This window comes from Antennarius striatus, chromosome 9, assembly GCF_040054535.1.
Source record: "Antennarius striatus isolate MH-2024 chromosome 9, ASM4005453v1, whole genome shotgun sequence".
In the NCBI taxonomy this organism is placed as follows: Eukaryota; Metazoa; Chordata; class Actinopteri; order Lophiiformes; family Antennariidae; genus Antennarius; species Antennarius striatus.
This window is the reverse complement of record NC_090784.1, coordinates 7,436,058-7,459,910: the sequence shown is the minus strand read 5'-3', so window position 1 is coordinate 7,459,910 and position 23,853 is coordinate 7,436,058. Positions and strand designations below refer to the sequence as shown.

The window sequence follows — 23,853 nt, the reverse complement described above, 5'->3', positions numbered from 1 at the left end:
GTCTCATCTCTGCTGACAGTGTCAAACACTGTCAGCAGTTCTTACTGTGGCTTCTTTTTCTTTTCTGAAAGGTTTCAAATGCTTTTGTCCCTTTTAAAGATGTGAGGAAAGAGGTGTCACTGATTAGCTTATGAAACACACCCACCACATTTCTACATCCTGCCCACCATAGGTTTGTTATTATCTGATCCAATGACTAAACTGTTTGAGGCACGTGGGACGTTTGAGTCGGTTTGTGTGTCTTTGAAGTGATGATGGATGAAACCTCCCCTGTCACTATCGCAGCATGAGGTCCAGGCGCTCGTCTTCCGTGTGCATGGTCTCATGGTTTCTGACTGTTTGTCTATGAGTCATGGTGAGTCATGTAAAGCCCTCTCGCTATGGGGAGAAAGGAAGGGGTGATGAGGTGTTGTGGAAAACTACTATTTGAGTCTAGACAGCTGAAGATGTGGAGTTGGATTTGGAAGTCAGAACTGGAAACACAAGTCCCAAGTCTAGATGCCTGCAAGATGATGCAAAGCTCTTTCCAAGTTCCTCACGTTTCTCTATTTTCGTCTGTGGTTCATTTTAGTACTCGGCCAAAAGGGGCATATAGGGTTACCATTCTCATTTGGAGGTACTTCCTGTACATCTGTATGCCCTGTAAAACCAATGGATGGATTTCTTTATCTCACGTTAACCCGTATTCCTTCTCATCTGTTGTTTTCTGTCATGCTGATGTCCTTTACCTGCCAGGCCGTCTGAAGGCCATTGCCTTAGCGTCAGCAGTAGGCGTGTCGGCTGGACTCATTACTCTCACTGTGGCGATTATGATCAGGTGACACCCTTTTAAATTATTTCTCCACTGCTTTATCTAAAAAAACAAATGCAACAACATTTAATGATGGTTTCACAGTAAGAACATGCACAAAGTAGACGTGGAGTCAGGAGAAGTAACAAACACGGTACAGTACTTACTCCTCTTTTTCTGAATTATATTTTTAAATCATGCAACATCCCATAATAAAGTCAGTACGGTTTCAATTATGTCAAATTGTCTTCTTAGAAATTGTTGTATGAAAATTAGCCTTGGTTGTGTTGTTTCTGTTGTGTTTGTGTGTTCTTGCGTGTGTGACCCCAGCGCCCGTCAGTGACAGCTGACACCTCGTTCTGTGAGTCAGCCCAGCAGACCTTCCCCGTGAGAAAGGGCAAGATGTCCGACATACCGGTACACGGCTCCGATCACAACTTGAGTTGGGTCTACAGTATGTTTAGAGAAGAATCACAACATATCAAAAATACAAATATATGTGTTTACTCTATGTGTGCAGGAAGAGCCAGAGGACTTGAGTGACAGCTCTCACCCTTCCATTGTTCCTCTAAAGGATGCTCCACCAATCACCAAACATGAGGGTCACAACCATGCCCCCAGCTCCGTCCTTTATACCACCTGGTCAAAGTAAACACCATCTTCCTCCGTCCACATCCCTCCTGTCCTATGAACTCCATCTTTCTCTCTGTCTTACTCCCTCCTCCACCATTTGTCCCCATGCAGAGCTGAAAACCACAGCTGCACTCTGCTGTTTTATGTCACGTCTGCAACAGACTTGATGTTAAACCTCACTCGCCTCCCTTCTTTATCTTCCTGTCATCACATTCTATATGCTTCACACTCCTCCCCTCCTCCTCTGTCTTTCCTCCATTATATCTGATATCTGACACCGTCTCCGATTTAATTTGGAAAGATAAATTTCTCGCCCCAATTTTGTCGGCTAAAATATATTTCTGTGATTCTGGGGGGCTTTTCTGGTTTGATCTCCATCAGATGTCTGGATGAACTCACGTGGTTTCTCTTGTTTGTGTCAGTGCAGACCAGGTGCAGATCCATAACCTGCCAACAGGTGGTAACAAAATGCCAAAGGAGTCCTATAAACCTGTTTACACAATTCTGCACCAGAGCCACCACTGAGCCGCAGGATAAAGGCACATCATGTATGACATTTTACAAATCTGAAAACACACATCAGAATTTGTATTATTTTTTCTGTTTTTTATATGCTTCTGTTCTCCATGCATAGGTTTATATAGATCTGATCTTCTCTCTCTGTTATTCCTCAGCTGTACAACACATCAGCCCTCCTCATGTAAACCGTGTCATTATGGATTCTCATGTTTTCCCAGACTGTGACGACAACTTGTGGTCCTGGTCCTGACTGAATATTCATCTTGTAAACTGTTTTGCATGTCTTTGCCTTTTTTCTAAACTTCTTACCACGGTTAGGCATAAATTCTTAAAAATAGTTCCAGAAGTGGAAAGACTAGCCATCACACTGTTGGTTGTTGCTTTGCCTGCGTTTGCCTGCGTTCTTATCCACAATACAAACTGCAGTATGCCTTCTGATGCCTTTTACCTAATAGTTGATGCTGAAGTTCCCAAACAAAGACAAGTGATGCAATATGACTGGTTACTACGAAGTCATTTGACCACTGAAGTGTCAGAATCATTTGTATTGTTGTGTAGAAAACTGTATGGCAAATATTCACCATTTAGTCCACCCACACATTCCAAACCAATAAAAGATTTAGTACATTTACTTCACCAGCAGGAATGCAAAATCAAATACTGGAGAAAATGACAAGAGCACAGGTTGAATGTTTATTGTATTTCATCCAGCTCACAAACATTTGTGCGTGTCTGCGATAAGAAGACAGAAATCAAACAAGATTTACTCAGACAGTACAACCAAACCAACTGATTGTACTACATTATAATATATTTATTTATTTCTTTAAAACACCACTACCAAACATTATGACAGCGTGGTATTTTATTGTATTAAAAACTTTCCACCACAACAGTAAACCATGAAAGATTTTCAGCGCACACATTTCCTCCTGCTAAATCATAGAATACTGCTTCTTTTAAATGTTAATTGTCTAATTTTTTTTTACTACTGATAATGAAATGGTAGTCAACTAGTTAACAATGAATATGTCTAATTAGAAAATTCAAAATGTCCACTTATTTAAAGGGTTGGTGGATTAACTTTCTTTTCAAGGAATTTGGGTTGGTTACTCATGATGGGTAATATTTTAGGACCATATACAATGCATTTCAGTGTTAAAATAATTTGGGACTGATCTAAGGTTTCAATTCTAGTTTGGAAACATTTTTTTAGGAAAAATATTTCAGACATCCTTGGAATATCATGATACTATACCAAATATGTGCTCCATGTAGTAATTAATTAACTTATCAATTAATTTGTAGCATTTAGATATTTTTGTTCTCCATTTCTTAATTTTATTGTTGTTCATCCATCCATCCATCTTCCACCACCTATCTGGAATCGGGTCGCGGGGCAGCAGCTTCAACGGGGAGCCCCAAACTTCCCTTTCCCCAGCCACAACCACTAGCTTTGACTGAGGGATCCCAAGGCATTCCCAGGCCAGTGTTGAGATATAATCCCTCCACCTGGTCCTGGGTCTGCCCTGAGGTTGCATCCCAGCTGGACATCCCTTGTTGTGAATTTGTTCTTGATCAGTACATGTATATTTTTAAATGTGAAATTTTAATTTCTTTTTAAAAATACCACGAGGCTGTTGCTGCATTAGTTGCTCATTTGTCTACCTTGCAATGGTGACATTTAGTACTTCAGACAAGATCTTGCAACGTGTGGGGAAATGACCCGGCCCCGCCTGGGTGGGTTCTACACATGTTGGTTATTCCTGAATATAAAAATGGCAACTCAAAAAACATTCTGGTAATATGGGTAGTCCTAAAATACGAACATTCAACTTCTGAACATACTTACAGTGGTACCTCTACTTACGAAATTAATTGGTCCCGGAAGAAATTACGTAAGTAGAAAATTACGTAAGTAGAGACGCGTTTTCTATGCAAATGCCCTAATCCGTTCCAAGCCCACAAAAATTCCGACATAAATGTTTTATAAAGCATAAAAACGCATCAAAAAACATGTAACAAATACATGTTACGATTAGATTATTACACAATAAATGAGAGTTGTGCATAACGTAAAAAACAAAGAATAGAGTAAAGAATAAAAATGATGGTCATTTACCTTTTAACTGCTGTCCTCATTGTTTTTGTCCTCTTTGGTTCATGCACTCTTGCCTCACGATGCCGAACAACAGAGTGAATTCCAGTCCTCCTTTTGAACTTCTCCAACCACCCACGCGATGCCTTAAACTCCTTAAACCTCCTTTTGTTTTAATAACGTGTTGATTGTAGATGCATTACGGCCATATTCTTTGGTGACATCAACCAAACGCATCCCTTTCTCACGCTTTCCTATGATCTCTTGCTTTGTTTGTATGGACAGAAAAACTATTTTTTTCGTCTTTTCTTTTCCTCTTTTCTACGTGACTTTCTAGGGGTCCATAGCGAATACGTACAAAGTTATTATATTCGCGCAAAACTATCAGACTACCTCACGGGTCGAGTGCCGAATGCCGAGACACTCCATAAGCACCGTTCTAGCTCCACACAGAGGTGGAGTGGCATCCCTCTTAGCCAGTGGTATGCCAGGAAGATACGTAATTCGTAATAGCCAATGGCAGAGCAGCTATGAGAATGTTGCGTTGCACCGCTGTGTTCACACATCTCCAACACTCATCTCCCCCATTTGTTTTTCTACTTGTCTCTGTGAGCATCTCAGAGCATCAGGCTTTGTACCTTAAATACTTTACTGTTTACCATGGCTGATAAAGAGAAGGCTAGTGACTATAGTGTAAAAGAAACACAGCAATCTCTCTGATGACTCTGACTGACAATATCTCCTCCCTCCTCCTCCTCTTATTTCTCTCTAAATTGGTGGTCCCCAACCAGTGTAACATCAGACAATATTTTCATGGACCAGCCTTTAAGGTTTGGTGGATAATTACAATGAAATAAAATGATAAAACCTGTATAAAAAAAACTGATATTCTGCAGCTTGTTTGTTTTTGAAGGGGTTAAAGTGAAAGGTAAGTTACATTACTGCAGTATTTTATTTAATTTACGTGGTTTTTTTATGTCCTGTAATTGTTTCTGGTTAGTCTTAGGGATTACAGTAGTCCCTCGTTACTCGTGGTTAATTTGTTCCAGGACTACCCGCAACAAACGAAATTCCGCGATATAGCAACAAACTATTTAATATTTACGGTAATTGAAGCATTAATTTACCCTCCCCATACTGATATTAAACCACCTTCTATCTGTGTTACCTTTACCCACACTCTTATGGACTGTTTAAAGCACTTTTGTGTCTCACGAAAGTCTGAGACTGACGGAACAAGCGCACTTCCAGATGCTGTCACCCAATAGAATGCGCCTACGGTATCACGTGACTGCCGACCAAAAATCCGCAATGAGGTGGACCACACAAGGGCGCACTTTTTCACGCTGTTACTTCATATATTATGTACCGCTCAGATTCAGTTTCAAAAGATGAACATTTTGTCCTGAAATGTTCCTTTCTAACCCATGTGGTGCACAGGAAATATATGGATCAATAAATTTACCACTATAATGTACTCGTTGTGACATTTCCTGTCTTTCTGTGGAACTGCAGTTGAAGTATCCAATGTGGTAAGACAAATAAAAATGCATGATGCTACGGTTTAGAGTGCAGTTTTTTTCCTTCTCTCTCTCATTGTGAGTTCAACTCGTTTCAGTTTGATGAGTCCATGAGGACAGGAGAGAGGGACCAGTCCTCAGTCACCATCATCAAACTAGTCCAGTACCACCATCCTGTGGACAGGAGGGAGTAATGTTAGCAGGGACGAAAGCATTTTTATGTTTGTAACCACATTATTGACATAATTTCATTGAGTCTTCTACAGCCGTTTTTCCACCTCGTGGGTCACGAGCGTTGCTGGACCCCATTAAGGTTAGGGCTAGGGTTAGGGGTTAGGGTTGGGGTTAGGAGATAGAGGGTTAGGGGTTAGGATTACGGTTACGGTTAGGGGTTAGGGTTAAGGGTTAGGGGTTAGGGTTAGAGTTACAGGTGAGAGGCCGGGTACATCCTGGATGGATCACCTGGGCATTGTGGAGCCCTATTGCATTGCATTCAAGAATAAGTGGGGGATCTAACTGATCATCCTGTATGACTGGCACAAAATATTAGTTGCCATCAGTCTGTTCGAATTCAACATACCTCACTGACCCTCCACTTCCAGCTTGTGTGTGTGTGTGTTGCCTTTTGTAGCAAAAGATCTACACTTCCAGATATTGATCTATTGTGTCATTATGTACAGCGAATGAATAATTTCTAGTCGTGTTTTCCCAGAGAAAAACTTTGGTTGTCTGAGTCATATTATGGGACACTTTCAGCTTCTACCCATGAACCTGTAACGCTCTGCTGACAGGAAGCAGAAATGCCACAACGTGTTACTTCTGCTTTTCACTCAACAAAATCACTTCTGAATGAGTCCAAGGCAACAAGTTGTCTTGCTTCAGTAGTGAGTAGCTGCTACTGCACAGTACACAAGGTGTTTCTGAGGATTTCCTTTCTTTTTAATATTTCATGGAGGTTGTATTTTGATTCCTACCCTGTGTCTCGATGCTACAGATTGACTATAATCATGGAAACTTTGGTTCTGCTTGTTCTGGTTATTGCTCCAGGTAAGTAGGCATATTCCTTAAATTAATGAATGTCATATGTGGTGACTGTAATTCAAAAATAATGGAAATGTGTTTTCAGACCTTAAATGATAAATTTCTAGCAGTCATGTTTCAGTATGTTCCAAATAATAATAAGAGGAAGTACAGTATACTTTGCATATCCCCTTGGGGAAATTATTTTTTCACTCATGGTTAATTAGTATATTTTTGAAACATGCTTTTATGTATGTACAGGCCCCTGAAGCAATCACACACACAAGGGGCCTGTAGGCATGCAAAATATATGCATGGTTTAAATTCAGGTTTTAATTCATTGAATTTCTGTGGGAAATAAAAGCATCAGACACTTAATTCTATTTTTTTCCATTTCTGCCTGTAGGTGTGTGGAGCAGGGATTGGGAGGTGATCTTCTACAACCAGTGTGTTTTACGAAGGTCCGTAGTAGTTATTAAGTGCGAGTATGACTATCCCCGCGGCCATATAGTTACTGGGATGGACTGGTACAAAGTTGGTCCCAATGAACAACTGGTCCCCCTGTCAGAGCTGCAATCACCTACAGGCCACTTTAAATATGTGGGTAACTACCAGGGTGACTGCAGTCTGCAGATCAATGATGTTCAGCAAGCCGACACAGGAAAATACTATTTTCATTTTTCTACAATATTAAGCAGTTGGATGAGTAAAACATTCTTTGATTTACATGTTCAAGGTAAAGCATGTATTACAAAAAACATTCCTTATGAAGTAATTGTGTTTGAGTCAAATTGATCTAACTCTGTGATTTTCTGGATCAGACCTGAAGAGTAATGTACAGCCCAGCATTGTGGCAGAAGGAGAAAGTGTCAGGCTGACATGTCACCTGAATTGTTCCACGACGTTACACGTAGTCTGGTTCAGAGATGGACAACCTGTATGGAATCCAGTCTTCCAGGCCAAGAGGGAGGATGCTGGGAAATACTACTGTGCTGTCTGGGGAAGGGAAAGGGTCCAATCTGATCCTGTGGCTCTGAATGTTCAGTGTGAGTAAAACCATAACGCTACATAAACCTCCAAAGCTCAGTTTAAAGTCTCCCTGTGTCTCATTGAATTTGTTTCATCTTCATCTCCTCTTAATAATTTGTTTGATTTTCTCGGTGAAACAAAAATGCAGATGACATTTAAGTAAATGTAGAAATAATGGACTCCATTTCTCAGAGGGCAAAAAAAAATAAAATTTATTGTTCTGTTTTTAATTTCATTGTGATTTATTGAACGAATGAATGAATGAATGAATGAAATGAGACTAAAAATGCTAAATTTTCTCAATCAGATGCTCCCAATAAGATGACTTTGTCAATGACTCCATCAGGAGATGTTGTCAGAGGAAGTTCAGTAACCTTTACCTGTCACGGGGATGCGAACCCACCTGTGACACGGAGTGGATACGCTCTGTATAAAGATGGACGGCTGCTCCAGTCAGGACAGAACTACACCATCTCTGACATCCAGCCCGGCCACAGCGGATGGTACCGCTGTCACGCCTGGAACAACGTCAGCTGGAGAGGCAGCGACCTCTTTAACTCCACAGACGTTCAACTGGATGTCCAGTGTAGGTTTGTTGTTTCCAAGTCAACATAAATGTCTGCTCTCATTGGTCTCTCATATAATATTAATTTATTGTAAGTGCTGACAAACGCTCATTTACTTTGACTGTCTTGACCAAAGAATAGGGAACACAAATTACTGTACATAGAATATGACACATGTTGTACATTTCAGGTTAAAGAGAGAAGACTTGTTTAGTTCAAGTCCAATGTTTCTGTGATTATGGAAAACTTTTTTTTTTTTTTTAAATCGCTATCTTGCACTGTTGAACAAAGTGGAAAGAATTCGTTTTTTTGTATCTATAACAAAATTTCCTTCATTCTTCCTTTGCTCATGCCACAGCCTTCCACTACTTTTTGGGAGTTTCTTTAAATATAATCCTGTTGAGCAAGACAGAAAACAAAACTTCCTTTGTGTCAGTGAATGCTCCTTTGCTCTCTAGTTTTTCAAACGAGTGCTTTTCAACTAATCTCACCTGTAAATGTTTCATTTGAATGAGATAAAATCCCTAAAAGCAACACATGTGTACGGATTATCATTTAAATTAAAAAAAGGAAGCAAGTCAGAGAAAACAGTATCAAGGATGGTAAGATAGGATATACTAAATTTCTTTTTAACAAAGAAATTGTTGGATTTCTTTCAGTTTGGAATGAACTTGTTAACATGTCAATTGTTGGTGCTTTCATCAGACCGTCCAGAGAATGTTACTATTGATCGTCTTACTGGGAGCAGCAGCATAAATCTGACCTGCAGCAGCACGGCTAACCCCGCAGCAGACAGCTACACCTGGTTCATGAGGTCAGACCCCACCAGCTCTATGTTGGATGTGGGCTCAGGACAGACGCTGTTTATTCCCTCTGTCGAGGGACAAGACACTTGGCTCTACATCTGTCAGGCCAGCAACCGATGGGGGGCAAAGAACTCCAGTGAGATGCCTCTGATCTCACAGCAGAACTATGGTTTGTGTCATTTGACTTTCTGAAAATCATTTAATTTTGAATCAAACATTAAATGTGACTCGTGTTTATTTTCTTCGTTCCCACCAGGCAACCTGTCGGTCTCTATCATAGCTGGAATTGGGGTCCTCCTGTTTGTGGCACTTCTGTTAGCGCTTCTGTTCTGGTCAGTGAATGAATGACATAGACGACAAGTATCTGTCAGTTTTACCATTACAAATGAGTCACATGTGCATCTTTGAATTGCATTTATGTGGTTTCCATTAATTGTGTAACACTCTGTTGTTTCACATAGCGTTGCCATGGTGTGTACACATGTAATCATAATTCCCATTCTTTGGTCACTTATTCTTCACGTCCGTCTAACTATATGCTTGTTTTGTTGATAAACCAAGAACTTTTAAAATATTTCTCTATGCAGTGAAGTACATTTTATTTAATATTTAATATTTTAATATTTAAAATTAATTTTTATTTAAACATTTTTCATATTTTTCTGCTTTCAGTGGTAGAATTCAATGTCATTCGAGTCTATCTGTGTACAGTTGTGATCAATAATTACAACTTAAAGCTCATTACTAGTCCTACATTTCATTAGACAAACTGTTCACCAACAACTCAGTGACTAAAAATGTCCAAGTAGTGTCAAGTTGCTGTTTTCCGTTATTACATAGTAACTTCACCAAAATGTGACGTCCAACATTGAGCAACACAGGTTTTCAAAATCATTCATTTTTGGTTTTTGTTGTCTTGGCAGGAGAAAACTGATGACCCGTGCAGGGAAAAAAGTCAGTACATCTAATGTGAGTCATTATCCAGTCATATCTGCATTTGATTAAATATATGAAGATTTGTGAATATTTCATAATTAAAGAGCCAACAATGGTTTAGAGATAATTACTTTTGTTTGTTTTGTTTCCCTATTTTTCTGCTTAACTTCTCCTTTTTGTGCAAGATCAAAACCACTCAAATGAAACAACATTCAAATGAGCACCTACTGAAAATATTCATCATAATAGAGTAGAAATAATCACTTCCTCCTTTGTGCAGACTGTGTCAGACCTCAGGTCCCACAAGCACAACTCTTCTGCCAACGATGATCCCAACAGTCTCTATGTCAACCACACGCTGCCATCCTACCGGCCTGCAGCTGAGTCCCCTCGTTCACCCCTTCAACATGATGTAAATATACTGACTATTAAGCTGAACAATCAAATGTCTTCTGAGATTGAACAAATTAACTCCTCTCCCTTCAGGCACCAACATCTCATGGCAATGAGATAGTTTACTCCAGCGTGACCTTCAGTCCCAGACATCCCAGCCGGTAGGATCACTGTTGACCTGATCACTGCACTCCACACTCATTAATCAAATAATATAGTTTCTTTGTATGTACAGTATAATAAAGTATAATAATATTCCAGAATCCAACAAATAAAACTTAACACGAGTGCTTGGCTCAAGGTTCTGCTTCAACGTGTCATCATAAGTCACATTAATGACAGGAATTCCACATTTTGAAATTAAGTAAAAATCTGGAATAAAATTCACAAATGTCATAATTTCGTCCTCAGGTTTAAAGCTGAAGCAAACACAGACTCTGTGATCTATGCTGCTGTGGTAACATCCAACTGAGAATGACTGAAACATTTCAGACCCATGAATCTCCATCATCATCAAGAAGACAACGGTCTCTCGTCTGAAGATAACTGTGAAGTTTAATTTTCCAGGAAAGACTGATCTGATGACAGGAGTACTAACATTAGAACAAACCAGCTTGGGAAAGTGTTGAAATATCTAATTTCTTGTATTTATTTTTGTTTACGATGCTGCATTTTTACTAGTAGTGACACTGCAGTGAAGGTATTTTATTTAACTTTGAGATTTCTGATAACACAATAGTTCTGTCATGATGAGGTATTTGTACACAACAGTGTAATTACTCTACACAAATGTAATATTATTACACAAGCTATTTTTAAATGAAGGCTTTATTTCAATTCAACAATTTAAAATTTCACAATATTTATTTCTCTTACACACATCAATGCTATAAATGCACATACATTAATTCTATTATAAAGGGGACCCAGTGGTGAGTGTTATGGGACAAGCTGGTGACATTACCTTCTGTTCATTCAACAGCAGAACATCATGCTAGAAGAGGTTGCTGTAGAACTTTCCAGACTACTAGTGTTCCCATCCCAATCTTTGATTAGATTCATGACAGTGTGTGACACCACTAAAATTAAATGATTTAAAAACTTAAGGTCTTCATGATAAACATTTGTGTCTAAATGTGTATTTTGACTAGTTATCGTTTGTCATTTCGCCTGTGGATCAAATTTGGTCAAAATTTATTTTTAAACATTTTATTTATTCTTAAAAATGTGTATTTTTGTCCAAGTGTAAAAATAACCCTTTTGTAAGTACACCGACTTACAAAAGAAATAAAACAAATAAGTAAAACAGGAGGATATTGATCTCTTTTAGTTTACTGTTATCTATTGATCTCTTTTAGTTACTGTTAGTGTACTGTTATCTGAACACACTGAACACAATAGTGTTTGTGTAGTTTAAGTTAATTCAACTTGAGCAGAGGGGCTTCTACTAACAACTGATGTCAATCCTGTAAATGTGGTGACACATCAACAGCACCTTGGAATTAGTGTGTGCCAAAGTAAAAAATATTTAATAATTTCATGATTTAAGTTGTTATTGCACTTTTGGCTTTAAGATCTACGTCTCAAATAAGCAGCTACATAAACAAGATAATAATTAGTATTTACAAGGAAACAACAAAATACTGGATTCCACATTAACACTGTCACCTTCATCAGTTCCTGTGGATATAAAAGAGAGTTTACGTGAATAATTAATGTTCAGCTACTGCACACAGTGTAATTACACATGAGTCGTTGGCTTCGAGTAACATTTGTGTGTACTGAGGTTTTACAAAATAAAGCTTGCCTGGGAATTTAATGAGTACATGACTAACAAATTCTTTTATTCACTGTGCACAAGGACCGCTGGTCACAAATAACCACACCTGCATGTTTAAGATGAACCTGAGCTTTTACATTTTAATTTGGTTTAGTTGTTCAGCTCATAAGTCACAATATTTACTATCAACTGCGTGCCTGGTGACAGCAAGATGAAGCTAAAAATACACCAAAAGAAGAAAAAGTCAACACAGAAAAATAATCTAATATTTTACATAACTGGAATTTCAAATCCAGCAAAGCGATTATTTTTTATTCTTTTTTCATTTTTGTCCTCACTAATAACCTCTCAATAACAAGGTCTGTAAAATCAATCACTCTTTGCATGGAGTTCAATAAACGTCTCTTTAAGAGCAACATCTGCAAAGTTGTGTAAAGGTTAAGGAAGAGTTTAAAACCTCCTTAAAAATAATGGAATCGTGATATCAGGGGCACCTCTCAGCCTTTTGTACCCTGGTGAAATTGTCCCTGCAGGATCTTTGACATCTTTCATTTAAGAGAAGGAAAAGAATCAACATGGGAGCAGGATCCTCATGTCCGGGCCATTTTGTGAACGCCTGGTAAGTTGTGATAGTTCTGAAAAAGAAACGAGAAGACATAAATCACAAGAAGAACACTTTGATCCAGCAGACTTTACATGAGACTTACAAACAACTTACAAAACTCAGCCTTAGCTGATTGCATATGTGTGACGCAAGATTTTATGATGACATTTGGGTTCCTTAAGGCAATATCATGCTTGTGTGTGACAAGAACATGTCCTCTAATTATTACCGTTTCCTGTGGTCATGTTTTCTTACCCTCATTGCCGTTGTTATCCAGGGCAGAAACCTGGACACTCTGGTGTAGACGCCGGGTTTTTTGGCCATGGCACAGCCTGTTCCCCAGCTCACAACCCCTAGCAGACGATACCGACTGCTCTTAGACAGACAGTCATCTGCCACGAAAGGACCCCCGCTGTCGCCCTGAGAGCACACACAACTACAGCCATTCAGAGACATTATAAACTGTTTATGCAAGAAACTAAAATTCAAGCGACCAAAAATAGAACCATATATGACATTTTGTTAGCTTTCAGAAAAACAGGCACCAGATTAAACTCCCTGACCTGGCAAGCATCAGTGCCTCCTTTCTCAAAACCAGCACAGAACATGCTGGTGGTGATCTGGTTGTCATAGTAATCAGGAGCATTACACACAGTGTCACTGATGATGGGGATTGTAGCCTCCTGGAGAACATCTGCTAGATGGCCTGCAAGTGAGAAACACCATTTCTAACAGCTCATATTGAACATATTGATTTGTTTAAATATTGAAAACCACTGGAACTGTCAGACACCAATGGCACTGAAGTCCAGGAAGGGAAATGGAATGTAGGCTCACCATAGTATCCTACATTTCCCCAGCCTGTTACCGTTCCCATCTGCCCGTCTATAAGTCTTTGACCATAAGCTGGCAAGCAAACGGGCTGGATGTACTCTACACACAAACAAACATTGACAATTTCACCTAAACACATTTGCATATAATAAGTAAATACTAATACCAACGCACCAACACACACAAGCATCTAATGGTTATTCATTATACAATGCAGAGAAGAGAATTGTCTCATGTTTCACAGTGGGAAGATGACATATGGTGACATTCTTCAACCGTTTACTAAATAAAATGAGAATAAGTGATGTGTCTCAGCCTGAAAATACACAATAAACTAAACTTCACACGATTATTGTAGTTTAAAGGGATTGTTATGATGGCTCATGCCTGATTATTGTTCCCATTCAGGACATACTGTAAAACAATTTGTTTTAATTCTCATCTAACAAGTTACTCAGTTATAACCATTCTCACTGAACCATTCCCTCAAAGCCAATGATAAAGTAAATTAAACTCGTAAGAATCTCGTGACATTTAATCTACAAATAAAAAAATATATCAAGACACTGAGCAAAGAGATGTTTAACCGTGTTATATGTTGTTTGCACTGTGGTTGTAATTATAACATCAAACACTAGACGTCAGACACGAGTCACTGAATGTTTCCCATGAAACAGGCATCATTAATGACTCCACAGATGAAGTTTAATCAAGTTTCATTTCAGAACTCTGTGCTGCTTCTTCATTCATCTCGGTCCAGACCTTCATCACTATGATCTTTCCTCAGAAATAGACAACGAACAGATAAAGGTACAGTATTTACCATCAAGCCCTTATTTCTAGTTTTGGTTGTTCATCTGTGACATACACCGTAACCTACGTCTCTCTCTGTGACTTAATATAGCACTTTAAATCACATTTACCATCTATAGTGGTAAAACCTCTCCAGATGGTAAATCATTCCTCTCATTAGAGACGTGTGGTTTTAGTGAAGTGATGAGATTCCAAGACAGTATCAGACACAGTCAAGGTTACATCCTGTCTGGTGTTGATAGAATTATGTTGAACAAAATACCTTTAAGTATTTTGACTCAAACATGGAAACAGGAAACCTATTGATCATAATGACTGATGACTCTGGGTCTCCTTTAACTTGTTATCATCCTTCCTCCTCTCTAATTATTGTCAATAGACAATGAACTACTGTGGTGTGAGTAGATGAGTGTTCAATTTGTTGATATAAATGTGTCCTACCACTGAACGTGAGGGGCTGAGAGAGGGCCAGAACAGCAATGTCCCTGCTGTTGTCATCGATGTTAGCATCTACAAAGGGAAGGTAGCTGCTGTGGTAGACGATGGTCTTCACCTCGGCCACGTTGGCGTTAACTGGTTTGTTATAGATGGAGCCCAGAAGCACACGCCAGCGATTAACAAAGCGATACCGCCTGTATGGAAAGAGTCAGAGAGGAAAGTGTAATGATGTGATAATGTAATGTAATGTAATGTAGTACAGTATTTTCTTCACTATAAGGCGCACCTTCAATGAATGGCCAATTTTTAAAAAAAATTCACCTATAAGGTCCACTGGATTAGAAGGTGTATCTGATTATTGGGCGCACCTTCAATGAATGGCCTATGTTAAAACTGTTTCATATATCAGGTCCACTGGATTATAATCTGTTGATAAGGCGCACCTTATCAACTGTTTCCTATAGAAGATGCACTGGATTATAAGGCACACTGTTGGTTTTTGAAAAAATTAAAGACTTTTAGGTGCGCCTTATAGTGCGAAAAATATTGTACATAAAGCAATGGCATGACTTGTGTCTTCATCAGAAGGTAAGTTGTCTTTTTTGTTCGTGAAACATTCACACAAAAATTTAGGTAACAATTCCAGCATTATCAAAAAATAACTTGATTTCTATTTAAATGGAAGTTTCACCCCTTACTCTGGAAAACAGTGCGCTGCTGAGACAATCCAACGATTTGAGATGATGGAGCCCCCACACTGATGAACGCCATCGTACTGCAAGCTGACCTGCCATGGCCAACTGCCCTGCCGAGCATCCACACCACCGACTATACGGTCAGCCGCAAAACTCCGCCTGCCACAGTCTGCCGGGGCACAGAGGAGACATTCACAGAGACAGTGGCAAATATGCAAATAAGAAGAAAATCAAGGCAATAAAAGGTAAAAGAAGATATAAGCAGAACAAAAAACAATACCAGACAGGCTGTAAACAGGTAGGAAATGTCAGACAGGACAGGGGGAACAGACAAGGTGTGTGGGAGGAAACAATGACAGAATGGTAGAAGGTAAGCAATATTTTTCTTTTCCATGATGGTGAAGTCAAGTTATTATCATTTCATGAGTGCAAATTATTATCACAACAACAAGACTTCCTATGTTTGCTGCTGCCACAACCCAACAGCTACAATATTACTCCTTTCATACTTAAATTTGATGCTCTCACATAGCATCAAGACCAACAAGGTCCATTTAGATTATGGTGGATGGATTAACCACAGGACTGTCACTTGGGAGACAAGCTCATGTCTACTGTGTTTAGAATAAACTGATATATTGTTTTCAGCCTCTGATCAGTTATGGGCTACTGTAGTTTTAGGTTTTGTATTCGGGGTCAAATACAAAGGATTTTTTGACATTATCAACTTTTTTTTTTGCTGTGTCTGAATAACCAATGTCTCTGTCAGAAAATATAATGCCTTAGTCACTTTGGAATAAAAGCACACGTGTCAGAAGTAATAATCAGACATGAGGTTACATCTTACCTTGGCACAACAGTGTGAGAATCTCCCTGCTCTCACAGTCGCTGAAACAGAGAAAGAGTTAGAAACAGCCAGACAGAGAGAGAAAACATCCAAACTAAGTTCCTGTTCAGCTTCCTTTGTGTCCGAGATGAGCAGAGAGAAAGAAACGGCACGATGAACAACAGAGAGGACTGTGTAGTGAGACGGTTGCTGCGTCAGACAAACAGGTGTGTCTTACCATGGGAACAAGGAGTCTTTGATTTTCTTGCCGTAGCTGAGCTCTTCCTGTCTGACACAGAAGAACTCTCCACCATCTCCACTGGCCTCTGGCACTGATGTGACCGAGTAATTCACCACACTGAAAAAAGCACACCCACTTCAGTCCTGGATTACAGCATGAAGCATAAAAACAATAAGACGTAACTGTGAAAAAAAAAAAAAAAAGAACTCACCTGATGAAGCCCACTTCCTCACAGCTAATGCTAGCTAAAAGCTCATTGGCTGAGGAGGAACACACCTGACGCCACCTCCTCTGGGCAGAGTCGTATACCCTGAGATGCTGGTCGGCAGAATTTACCTGAACTGCAGGAAATAACCTGTGGTTACTTGAGGTGACAATATAAAAAAAGGCTGTAATAGAATAAAACTCCTGTGACATAATTTGATTACATCCTGGTCCTACAGAAAAACACATAGAAGATCACATGTTGAGCCTAAAAACATTTCTGCAAACCCCAAAATACAAAGTAGACCTATATTTATATTCATTTGTTTATTTTTTATTTATATTTATATTCATTTATTTATTTTTTATTTATATTTATATTCATTTATTTATTTTTTATTTATATTTATATTCATAGAGAGACCTATAAATATAGATATATAGATGTTATTTTATATACATATATTGTACAGGTTTTTTCAAATTGTAACATATAATTGATGATATCTGATGTCTATATTCAGCATCAACCTGTCTTCTCTTACTCACCATCATACAGTCCTGTGTCTTCTTCCATAGTGCAATACGTAACTACAGAGGTGTAGTAAAAAGAATAAATAAAGAAAAGATATTAAATATGTGCAATGATGGCAGCATCTTTGATATTTGTACTCTGAATAAAAAACCTCAGATGATGATAGTGTGTGGTCTGACCTACGGTCCAGACGGCTGCTCCAATGGCTCCCAAGGTCATCAGCATCACACACACACCAATCACACGGCAGGGGGTCAACACGCAGGTCAGAGAGATTCCCCTGCTCCCTGTAGACACACACATACAGTATATTCATATATTCTAAATTTCCCAGTTTGGGATAAATAAAGTATATCTATCTATCTATCTATCTATCTATCTATCTATCATGGAACAAAGACACACATGAATGCAAGCCTAATTCCAAAATAACTATTTTGGATCTGTTTATATTTTACATGAAGACAGGATGTTACGGTTTTAACCTGCACTCAAATGAACTAGTTCAAAGTTTGTGCATCAAATGTTAAAACACATAACCCTCAAAGTCTTTTTGAATATTATTATGATGCCTGCAAGGCATTTCAAAATGTTTGGACATGCCAATATGACAAGCCCTTTACTGGATAATAATGCATGGCAAAGGTTCAAAGTTTCAGGCTGTTATTTAATTTGGGCTCTTTTTTGGACTCCCAAGTGACCAAACAACGAACATCAGCAAAATCATTAGTTTTAGCTCGCTGTCCTGACATGAAGTGAATACAGTTCCTGGCAAAGACTGAAAAGTACAAATTACACAGATTAGATCAATAGTCTAAAGTCAAGCATTTCTCTACAGAGTAGAAACAAACTCTTTAACTGGTATGATGTCATGTAACATCTCCATGCACACCAGCACCTCTGTAGGTTTATGCCCTCTGCTCTCATTTGCAGGTATACAACAGAAAGAAAAAATCAATGAGATTATTAACTTTATAGGACACTTCTGATGGGACAGAGCTATAAGTCATTACATTAGTTTCACCTGCTTCTGTTGTGACTAACGAAAATACCTAAATAAAAAAGAAAGAGCCACACATGTGTCTCCATATTATTCTACGATATTACATCTGTTGTATCTGGATGAACTTTAAATTTTCTTTGAGTATTCTTGTTTCACATAAATTTACCCATTAATGTTGGACCCATTTGGTACATTTTCTGTTTTATTCTTCTGCTATTGCTTCCCACCATCAAACATTTACACAAACCCACAGTCAGTGTCATTATCATCAAAATATCATCAAGTTATGGAGTCATCAAGTTAAATCAACAGTGCAGACAATGGCAGGAGGCTGAAGTTACAGCTTTTAACACAGATGCATTAAATCACATCATAAAGCTGTTAATCTGGACTACAGGCACAGTTACATCCTGTTATCTCTCACTCTAGTTTTTTATGTAAAAATGTGGAAGGAAGCCAGAAATATCAGGATCCTGAAACTGAAGCAGCTAAATGGAATCCAGCTGTTGTTACATTACAGTATCTCCACCTACATAGAGCTTCTAAAACAAACAAACGAACAAACAGAATATTGATATCTTAACAGTATGTGAGGTCACTAATTAATGTTGGGAGACACTTCTTTTTGTGGAGAAAGGTTAAAGTTAACTTAGGTCTTTAATTTCACATTGTGTAATCCTAAATCCAGTACTTTGATATTTTATCAGAGCCTGTGTTTGAATTTAACTGTTAAAAAGGGTTTAAAACACACTAGAAGAGTGAGCAGATTTTATTTTCATTATGGTGTTGATCAGTCTATGAGGCAGTCAGGACTTTAATAATAATATTTTTCATTATCTGCCAGGAAAGATCTGGAAATACTGTAAGTGTCAGAGAAAACATTGAACGGGCCTTGTCTCTTTCCTGCCTGCATCTCATTCAGACATTCTCTGTTCACGGCTCCTGCTCCCAAAGAAACCTAAGATTATTAGAATGTATTATAACATGATTAAGACACCGTGCATTGCTTTGCTTCCTTCTTTGCACATTTTCCCCAATGCCCTTATTCCTGCTGCGGCGCTTGTCTCCTTCCTCTCCTGCCATACCTGCCCTCTCCCCCCTGCCTCTTTCCCATTTAGTTCCCTGAGTCAACATAATAAGGGTCCAATTGTTGCTTAGGTTATAAGATTGCCTAAAAAGGTAAGACGGAGACAAGCCTATCAATTCTATGAGACATTTTATAAGAGGAACATTCCCGTCTCGTGTTCAGTCCCTCAGGCTGTGCTTTCCAGGAAATAACCCAGTCCTTCTTCCACACATCTCATCTACACCTTTACTACCGCAGCCAACCCCCCTGTTCCCAGAATCCTTTCTCCTTCCTTCTTTCCTCCTCTCCTTCTCCCAACAGGCTGCCGTCCACAATCGTGTTACAGACAGAACAATCACTCTATTGTGTCCACCTTCACCTGAGAACACCCGTCCTGTGTGTGTGTGGGGGGGGGGGTCACAGCTCTGCTGCGGTCTATCCCAATGAGCTACAGGTGAGAGGCTTGGCACACCCCAAATGAGACGCCAGCTCATCACAGGACGACACAAAAGACAAACAAAGACACACACTCACACCTATGGACAATTGAGTGTGATCAGTTCACCATATGTATGGAGGTGGGAGGAAGCTGGAGAACCCAGAGAGAACCCACACAGGCACAGGGAGAACATACAACACCTCACATAAAGGAAACAAACCCGGAACCTGTTTCAGGACTTATTACATCCTGCTTCAAAGTGGTGATGTGTTGTAATTGTCATTGTTTGTGTGTTTGTCCATATGTTCGTCCGTTAGTCCACCATGAGATGAGATGATGATTAAATTTCAAGTTTTGTACACTCAGGAACTAGATAAGTTAAGGGAGAAGGCCAGTGTAAGACTGTAGATCAAAGCTAGTGCTTTGATCTATGAAATTAACTAGCTCTGATCTTTGACCTATGCAAGTAAGTCAGGGTAAAATTTTCAAGTCAGGGGTGTCATGGGATGTTGCAGTCTGTGACTGCATTGGTTCTTGTTTAACACTGAGGGCATCCCCTCAGTGTGGTGGGTAGCTTGTCACCATGGTTATTGTGCCACTGTTGTAAATAAGGCTGGCACGAGAGGTAGAAATGAATCATCACTGACTGTTTATCACCAACCACAAAAACATGATAAACATATCCACATGTTATTTTCTGCAATTTTGACCTTCATCTATGTGTCATGTGACCAGTCAGAAGACACAGGACGAAAGAGGTTCAGTGTCATCCCCCATTCTCTGGGATGGAGGGAGGAGCACTACAACATGAAAGGCCTTCCAGTGTAATGACTGGTTCACAAACAGGGGCAGGTCAGATGAGACATAAAGCTGTCTGAGACCCACCCCCCCAAAAAAAACAAAAACAAAAAACAAACCAACAGTAAGACACAGAAAAACACACTCAACAGATTTGACAGTAGGATTGATCCAGAATGAAAATTCCACAACTCAATAAGTGAGCGTGAGTGACAACAAGTAACGTTAAGTGACGCCAATGTGACAAGAATGGGAAAAGGCAAAGCTAAGTGTGCAGAAGCAGGAGACCCGACACACGGCAGAAGGTATTACTCACAGACCTGGTTGTCATGGCGAAAAAAGTAAAAATAAACACAAAAGCACAATGTGGTAAAAACAATGATTTCAAAGGCGTCCACGGCTTGCGTAATAGGACTACTTACATTTGAATGGTCATATTTGTGATTTCAACTTGTCTATTCATGTATGTTCATGGAGTTCAAGCATGTCCTGCTAACATAAACACTGTTTCCTAAAGCGGGTGACGTCACACCTAATGTAAGCATGACCACAGCAGCAATGAGCCGCGCCACACGTGCCACTCCTTGACTAGACGTCTCCTGTAATTAACAGCGCTGAGGACCCACTGTGATTCACTGCGTCTGGGTGGACTCACAAACCATATAACAACCAGCTGAGGATGTTGTGACACACTACAATAAGAACACAACAAGGATATGAGGGCAGCAGATGATGTGGAGTTGATTCCAGTCACCAACAGATACAACTGAGTGACAGACGGCCGGCTGCATAAATAAGGTAGGTGTACTTTTACCTAGAGCAGTGGGGTATAAATAGATGTGAGGTGAGTTTCTTGTTCTGTCACAGCTCCTGTAGACGCTGGTCTACAGTTCAAAATGCTTTTAAGACACGACGGGAGAATGTGAGGTCAATATTTCTACGATCAAAAACACGTGATTTCAGGGTTCACATTACTCACACTTGTAGCAACAGTACAACACAGAAAGAAATCTTATCTTTCCTTCTATAAAACAGAATCGTATTATTAGCAGTAAACCCATGAGGAGCCATAAAGCTTCATTACAACCCATTATCTAACTGCAGAGCCACAGGAGGATGGATGTGGATGCCTCCCCTTTAAATATGGAATGATCAGCACGGGTTCTGATTGAACCGTCACTGTGATGAGGATACATTGGGAGGGGTGTTTTGTGTTTATGACCAACAGAGGGGTGTTGGTTCATTGTTAAAACTACAATGAGTTCCAATGAAGTATATTTTGACATAAAGGATGGTTTGTTCCATTCCCAGTCATCAATATATTACATTATAATTCAAAGATTTACCTAATCTAAATCTAATGACTAAATCTAATCTAATCTTACCTAAATTTACCTAATTGTGCTATTTCCTCCGGGATTATTAAAGTATCTATCTATCTAATCTTTTTGGTTAAAAACATTTTGCAACAAATCAATGTGGTTCTAAGCCAAACTTTAAAAATAAATCTAGAGAACATGAGGGAGCCAGCAGCCCTGACAGTTAATGGTTAACAGTAAAGACTGATGTCTGCCGCAAATACAGACAGCAGGCACACATTGTAATGTGTGTGCGATTGTGTGTGTGTGTGTGTGTGTGTGTGTGTGTGTGTGTGTGTGTGTGTGTGCGTGCGTGCGTGCGTGCGTGTTTGATTGCATTGTCAAGAAAGTGACCAAGAACCATAATGTCTGTGAGATGTGAACTTACCCATCTTCCCCTCCGTCACTACCTTCTCAGCATACATCTGTGTGGAGTTTGAAGCCAGTGGAAACAGAAGACAGAGACGTCTCCCTCCTTCCTCTCTTCCTCCTTTCCTTCCTTCCTTCCTTCGTTGCGTCTCTCCTCAAAGCAGGAGTTCAAACCCCTCAGCAGTCACTTTTATCTGGTGAAATAATATAGAGTATTAAACAAATACATTAGAGCCAATCTATTGTTTACCCATGTTTATCAGAGGTAGTCTGACCGAGATATGTGAGATCACATTTGATTACTGTTTTTCATGTAAAGCCAGAGGTCTATTTTGCCAAAAATCTGGAATCCTTTCTCATATTACTACAGATTATTACAACTCACTACGTCGTAACACACAGCATTATGTTTGACTGGTACACTCCAATATAAAATATCAACCGGTAAATGGATGGAAGGCCAAGTTCTCTAACTGATAAATGTATTTTTCCCCTGCCAACAATATTCTCCTGTAACGTTTAGAAGACCTTATAAACCTTTATTGTATTGAGTGTATTACGTGTATTAAGTCTGGGTTTTTTAATTTTATTTTATTTGCCCTTTGCACTCTGCATTTCTTTTATGTGCATCAGTCCTGCTTTATGTGTCTCCAATTGCCCCTTGAGAACAAATAAAGTTTTTTGAATTGAACTGCATTGAATTCAGCAAAGGTAGAGCCATCTGTACCTGTCAGTACATTAAGTTAGAGACCCCTGGAAAACAAAAGCAGGGTTATGTTGTTGTCAGATGGTTTAAAAAGCAGCTTGAGCATTTATTTGGAGTTATTTGGAATTAAGTCTCATATAAAGACAACAATAGCGAACTGAAGTGTCACATTTAACTATTTAGGTCCTCATAACCCCAAAACAGGCTGACAGCTTCAGGGCTGGAATCAGAGCGTCGCTCACCTGAGTCTCCTCGTAGCAGGTGTAGTCTGGCCTTCTGGTTTAGATTCTCAGCTTATTTTATTTTAGTTTCCCTCTCAAACACACCATAACCCGTCCCAAACACACCATAAACCGTCCTTATCGATGACCGGCGACAGCAGCCTGCTGCCTCAACTCCACCGCAGATAAATCCAGTTTTGAGTAAATCCGTTTTTGTGCTCTCTCCGCAGGTTACTGACCCCACAGAAAGACGCAGGAAGGCAGCAAAGCTTCCAGAAAACGTTCCTGTCGGCCGAAACCACCGGAAACAGACGAGCGGAGGAACATTTGGAAGCCCGGGCTAATTGAGACGGAGATAAACCAAAGTTTACCCGAAGTTTGTGGCTTTGTGCGCTCGTCCTCCGAGCGCTCCGCTGCGCAGGCGAGAGGCTACGAGTGACGTCAGAGGGTCTGAGTGGTCAAAGCGGGCGCGTGAGCTCCAATGAGAGGTGTGTGACCCCGCCCACCTGCGTCAGGTGAACGTCTACCCCACTGCACGGAACACACCCCACTGGGGACGTGGGGGCAACTGGAAATGTAGTTTACGGGGTTGGATCAGCTCATGTGTGTGTGA

General features: G+C 39.6%; 3 protein-coding genes across 6 annotated transcripts; 2 read left to right on the top strand and 1 right to left on the bottom strand.

Moving 5' to 3' along the window:
* Window positions 1-766: 766 nt before the first annotated feature.
* On the top strand, window positions 767-1,971 carry si:dkey-33i11.1 (uncharacterized). The gene is made up of 5 exons (XM_068322925.1): window positions 767-817; window positions 896-944; window positions 1,121-1,207; window positions 1,311-1,438; window positions 1,846-1,971. The coding sequence occupies exons 1-5, from the start codon at window positions 810-812 to the stop codon at window positions 1,946-1,948; spliced, it is 375 nt and encodes a 124-aa protein (XP_068179026.1). The 5' UTR covers window positions 767-809; the 3' UTR covers window positions 1,949-1,971.
* Window positions 1,972-6,426: 4,455 nt separating this feature from the next.
* On the top strand, window positions 6,427-12,628 carry LOC137601763 (carcinoembryonic antigen-related cell adhesion molecule 1-like). Its single transcript, XM_068324141.1, has 10 exons — window positions 6,427-6,607; window positions 6,987-7,316; window positions 7,402-7,626; window positions 7,917-8,195; window positions 8,881-9,150; window positions 9,238-9,313; window positions 9,905-9,950; window positions 10,198-10,329; window positions 10,404-10,471; window positions 10,722-12,628. Exons 1-10 carry the CDS (start codon window positions 6,568-6,570, stop codon window positions 10,780-10,782), a joined length of 1,527 nt encoding a protein of 508 aa, XP_068180242.1. The 5' UTR covers window positions 6,427-6,567; the 3' UTR covers window positions 10,783-12,628.
* On the bottom strand, window positions 12,586-23,681 carry hpn (hepsin). 4 transcript variants are annotated; one of them, XM_068324143.1, is made up of 13 exons: window positions 23,612-23,681; window positions 22,333-22,507; window positions 17,460-17,567; window positions 17,295-17,336; window positions 16,753-16,882; window positions 16,539-16,658; window positions 16,322-16,362; window positions 15,478-15,643; window positions 14,783-14,973; window positions 13,532-13,627; window positions 13,258-13,400; window positions 12,950-13,114; window positions 12,586-12,725 (listed from the first exon to the last, which is right to left on the bottom strand). In XM_068324143.1, exons 2-13 carry the CDS (start codon window positions 22,367-22,369, stop codon window positions 12,681-12,683), a joined length of 1,284 nt encoding a protein of 427 aa, XP_068180244.1. In that variant the 5' UTR covers window positions 22,370-22,507; window positions 23,612-23,681; the 3' UTR covers window positions 12,586-12,680. The 4 variants fall into 4 exon arrangements, with proteins under 4 accessions (XP_068180244.1, XP_068180243.1, XP_068180245.1 ...); XM_068324142.1 differs by lacking the exon at window positions 23,612-23,681 and adding an exon at window positions 23,262-23,605; XM_068324144.1 differs by lacking the exon at window positions 23,612-23,681 and adding an exon at window positions 23,367-23,605.
* Window positions 23,682-23,853: the final 172 nt, after the last annotated feature.

Bases quoted from the DNA above. Each gene is read 5' to 3' on its own strand.
- si:dkey-33i11.1 (XM_068322925.1), top strand. The intron at 945-1,120 runs GTACAGTACTTA...GTGTGACCCCAG, and splicing joins CAGGAGAAGTAACAAACACG to CGCCCGTCAGTGACAGCTGA. The intron at 1,208-1,310 runs GTACACGGCTCC...CTATGTGTGCAG, and splicing joins GCAAGATGTCCGACATACCG to GAAGAGCCAGAGGACTTGAG.
- LOC137601763 (XM_068324141.1), top strand. From the start codon at position 6,568: ATGGAAACTTTGGTTCTGCTTGTTCTGGTTATTGCTCCAG. The intron at 9,314-9,904 runs GTCAGTGAATGA...TTGTCTTGGCAG, and splicing joins CTGTTAGCGCTTCTGTTCTG to GAGAAAACTGATGACCCGTG. The intron at 10,330-10,403 runs GTAAATATACTG...CTCTCCCTTCAG, and splicing joins GTTCACCCCTTCAACATGAT to GCACCAACATCTCATGGCAA.
- hpn (XM_068324143.1), bottom strand. From the start codon at position 22,369: ATGTATGCTGAGAAGGTAGTGACGGAGGGGAAGATGG. The intron at 13,401-13,531 runs GTGAGCCTACAT...TCTCACTTGCAG, and splicing joins GGGAAATGTAGGATACTATG to GCCATCTAGCAGATGTTCTC. The intron at 12,726-12,949 runs GTAAGAAAACAT...TTTCTTTTTCAG, and splicing joins GGATAACAACGGCAATGAGG to AACTATCACAACTTACCAGG.